At 31.6% G+C, this 3123-nt stretch overlaps 1 protein-coding gene and 1 long non-coding RNA gene across 34 annotated transcripts in view; one reads left to right on the plus strand and one right to left on the minus strand.

The window, feature by feature from the left end:
- Window positions 1-3123, minus strand: part of LOC102678064 (sodium channel protein para) — a 57363-nt gene that overhangs the window by 28137 nt on the left and 26103 nt on the right. For all 33 annotated transcript variants that reach the window (XR_421318.2, XM_006612998.2, XM_006613022.2 and 30 more), the window contains 2 exons: window positions 2835-2990; window positions 2306-2511 (listed from right to left, as the gene is read on the minus strand). Coding sequence is in view for 32 of the 33 variants with exons in the window: in XM_006612998.2 (XP_006613061.1) it covers window positions 2306-2511; window positions 2835-2990 (362 nt within the window). In the remaining variant the exon portion in view is untranslated. The remainder of the gene's footprint in view (window positions 1-2305; window positions 2512-2834; window positions 2991-3123) is intronic.
- Window positions 1-3123, plus strand: part of LOC102677972 — a 15303-nt gene that overhangs the window by 4891 nt on the left and 7289 nt on the right. The gene's annotated exons all lie outside the window — the stretch shown is intronic.

The following is a 3123-nucleotide window of genomic DNA, read 5'->3' on the forward strand; positions in this document are numbered from 1 at the left end:
ACGTCTCTCTCTCTATTTAGCACATCACACTGACGAGTCGCATCAGCGACACACTCACGTGGCAAAAAAAAAGAAAAAAAAAATATATATATATAAGTCGATTTTAAAAATATATTTGTTTCCCAGAATTTTTTTCAAACAAATATGAAATAATTTAGAATTTGCTGTTTCTAATTTATTTATTTATTTATAAAACGTGTTAATAATAATATTTTCTTATTTGTAAAATAATTAAATTAAGAATTTAAGAAGTTGCCATATTAAAATTAGAATAAAGATGCGTTTGAAAAATCAATTAATTTGATAAAAAAAAAAATAATTATACGATGATTATAGAAAAGACATAAGTTTTAGAATTTTCAAGAATATTTTAAATCTCTTCAATATCTCGTCGAAGTATTGATTAAGTCATGATAAGTCAATTCAACAAATGTCACCATGTTTCTATACTAGTCGCAACGTATCTACTTGATCTTACCACCACTAGTAAGTACTTGTTAAACCGAATAGAACTTAATTCCCGTTGCAAAAGACAGATTATACCGTGTAGCAGTCTCCTCGATATAGCGAAGTCGTAAAAGTACGAAGAAGATTCAAAACTTCAGTCAAGGCTGCACGTGATACATATATCTTAATAGTAAGTGAAGTTCATTGCCTGGCTATTATTTCTATCGTTGTTTCAATTTTATTTTTCAGCAAAATTCCCTTTTTATTTTTCTTTTTCTTTTTTTCTTTCTTTGAATTAAATGGCAAAAGAATTTTCACTATTCTTCCAATATAACAGGTAGCAGTTATATTAACAAACAAATATTAAAAATGACAACAGTGATCACTTAAAAATTAACTTCCTCGTTCTCCACAAGTTGAGAACCATCGTTGATAATCGTTGCCAGTGAGCATAATCGCTTTTGCTAAAACTAGGCGATAATAACCAATCGCTATCGGTGTCTAATTAATTAATTACAGATCGCCAAGTAGACCAAGTCAGCTATAATCGAGCACGATCCAAGCGAACAATTTCTCTCTTCGACTCGACAAATTATATATACATCCGACAATTTATATATCCATTATATATTTCCATTTTTCCCTACTTTTGCCTCTTTCTATCACATCGCATCATTCGCATGGATCGTTCGCATTATCTACGCTACCTCTAGAGAGACTAGAACAAAACTTACCAACGGTTATACAATTTATCACACAGTCTCTACTCATATATTTAGAGCTATAACACGTAGAACATTGCTTGAAATATCTATACTTTGAACAACGTGTACTCGCCTTGAGCTTTCGATGATTCACTCCGATACAATAAAGAGAAAAAAGAAGATAGGTATAAATAAGTAAAGATACCGTCAAGATAGAATAGTTCGATAGAACGTGATTGCTACGTGCAAAAATTAAGTAGAAAAGAAGTAGAATAAAATTTTTTTCTTCGAGAAAATCAAATTTGAAAATTTGTGCGAAAATATTGTGTTCAATGTGTCGATAATTTCAAATTCGATTTATTTATATAAAAGAGGATAAAAAAAAATTTTATTCCATAATTTCTTAGGTATTATTTTTGAACGTAGAATATTCTTCTATTTGATCGCTTTTCCAAAAATTTGAACAGGATATAATTTAATTGTAATATAAGATTCATCTCCGGCTTAGGCTCGTAAACACGCTAAGCTACATTGATTCACAGTCACTGCAGAGCAAGCGTAAATATATAATCGATTGACAAAGTTAACAAAAATTTGAGTAAAAGTAGATTGTAACTCTCGATACTTCCTCGATTGCGCCGTTTAAATGTTAATTTTATCTTGGAAATAATTATAGATTTATTCGTTTCAGGATGTTGCCAGTTCCACACATGAGTTAATATAATTAGAACGTAAAACACCTGTTTACTGATTCGCTTCCATCCATTCGAGCGTCACACGAAGATTAAAGATTAAAGATTGCAAAGGAATTTTATTTTATTATTTTTATGAATGAAAAAAAGAAGAAATTCAAATTCCTCTTGATTTTAATTTTGCAGAATATTAATATCTTTTTTAATAAATTTTGCAGGGAAGAAAAAAAATTGGAAATTTTCAATTTTTTCTTGATCTCAAAAAATAATTTTTATCTTTTAAAAAGAAAAGTAACTTTTTTTTTTGCAGAGACCGATACCTATACGTTATTGCAGTAGCTTCGCGTGAAAAATAAAAGAATACAGTGAAAAGAGAACGGTGGACGTAGGCAAAGAGTAAATCGAGTTTTCTCGTCATTGTTTCACTAGATCGAGGGCGAAGAGAACGAACGAGATACTCACTCCGTAGACTCGATGGTGGGCGTAGTGGGCATGATCATGAGTATGCAGTTAACCAATATTGTAGTGATAATGAAGAGGGAGAACAGTGGGTGAACCAATATATAAATGGCCACTCGTCGTATCGGATTGAACGGGTCGAGGATCCACATCGCATCTGTCGCTGAGAACCTGAATATGTCCTTCCCCTTGCTGATGACGACGAAGGTCTGGTTAAAAAAAAAAAAATAAGAGAAACAAGTGATATTACATTGAGAAAATAGCACGTGAATAAATCCATTGAAAATCTTGTAAAAAAAAAAAAAAATTAGAAGAATCCAATTTCTCCTGTTTAATTAATTAATTAATATATTCTCAATATTTTTATTATAACCAACAAGAAAAAAACATGTTTTGTTGCTGTAAAAGAGATAATACGATTTATTATTACGTATAATTTGAGACCTGTTTTTATCATGTAATTATCATTTAATTATTTAAACTGATAAAGAGAAATAATTGTTTCCGGTTTCGAAATAAAATGCATCGATACCCTTTGATTATGATAGAAGCTATCGATATCCTCGAGAGGTGTGGAGGCCAACTCGGGTGGAAATTCGTTGTGCAGTCGGACCGGGATCGGTGCTCCTTGTTCGAGCATCGGATCCGGCTGAGGACCCTCGTCCTCGTCCTCGTCGTCATATCGAACCTGCGAACGAAACACTTTTAAACACCACTGTCCATTGATAAATCCCGCTTTATCTTGCATCGAATTGTCATTACCATAATCTCTCTTTTTTTTTTCGTGCTAGAAATTATTTACAGCTAAAAAAAAAAAAAAA

This window comes from Apis dorsata, unplaced genomic scaffold, assembly GCF_000469605.1.
Source record: "Apis dorsata unplaced genomic scaffold, Apis dorsata 1.3 scaffold_132, whole genome shotgun sequence".
Taxonomy (NCBI): Eukaryota; Metazoa; Arthropoda; class Insecta; order Hymenoptera; family Apidae; genus Apis; species Apis dorsata.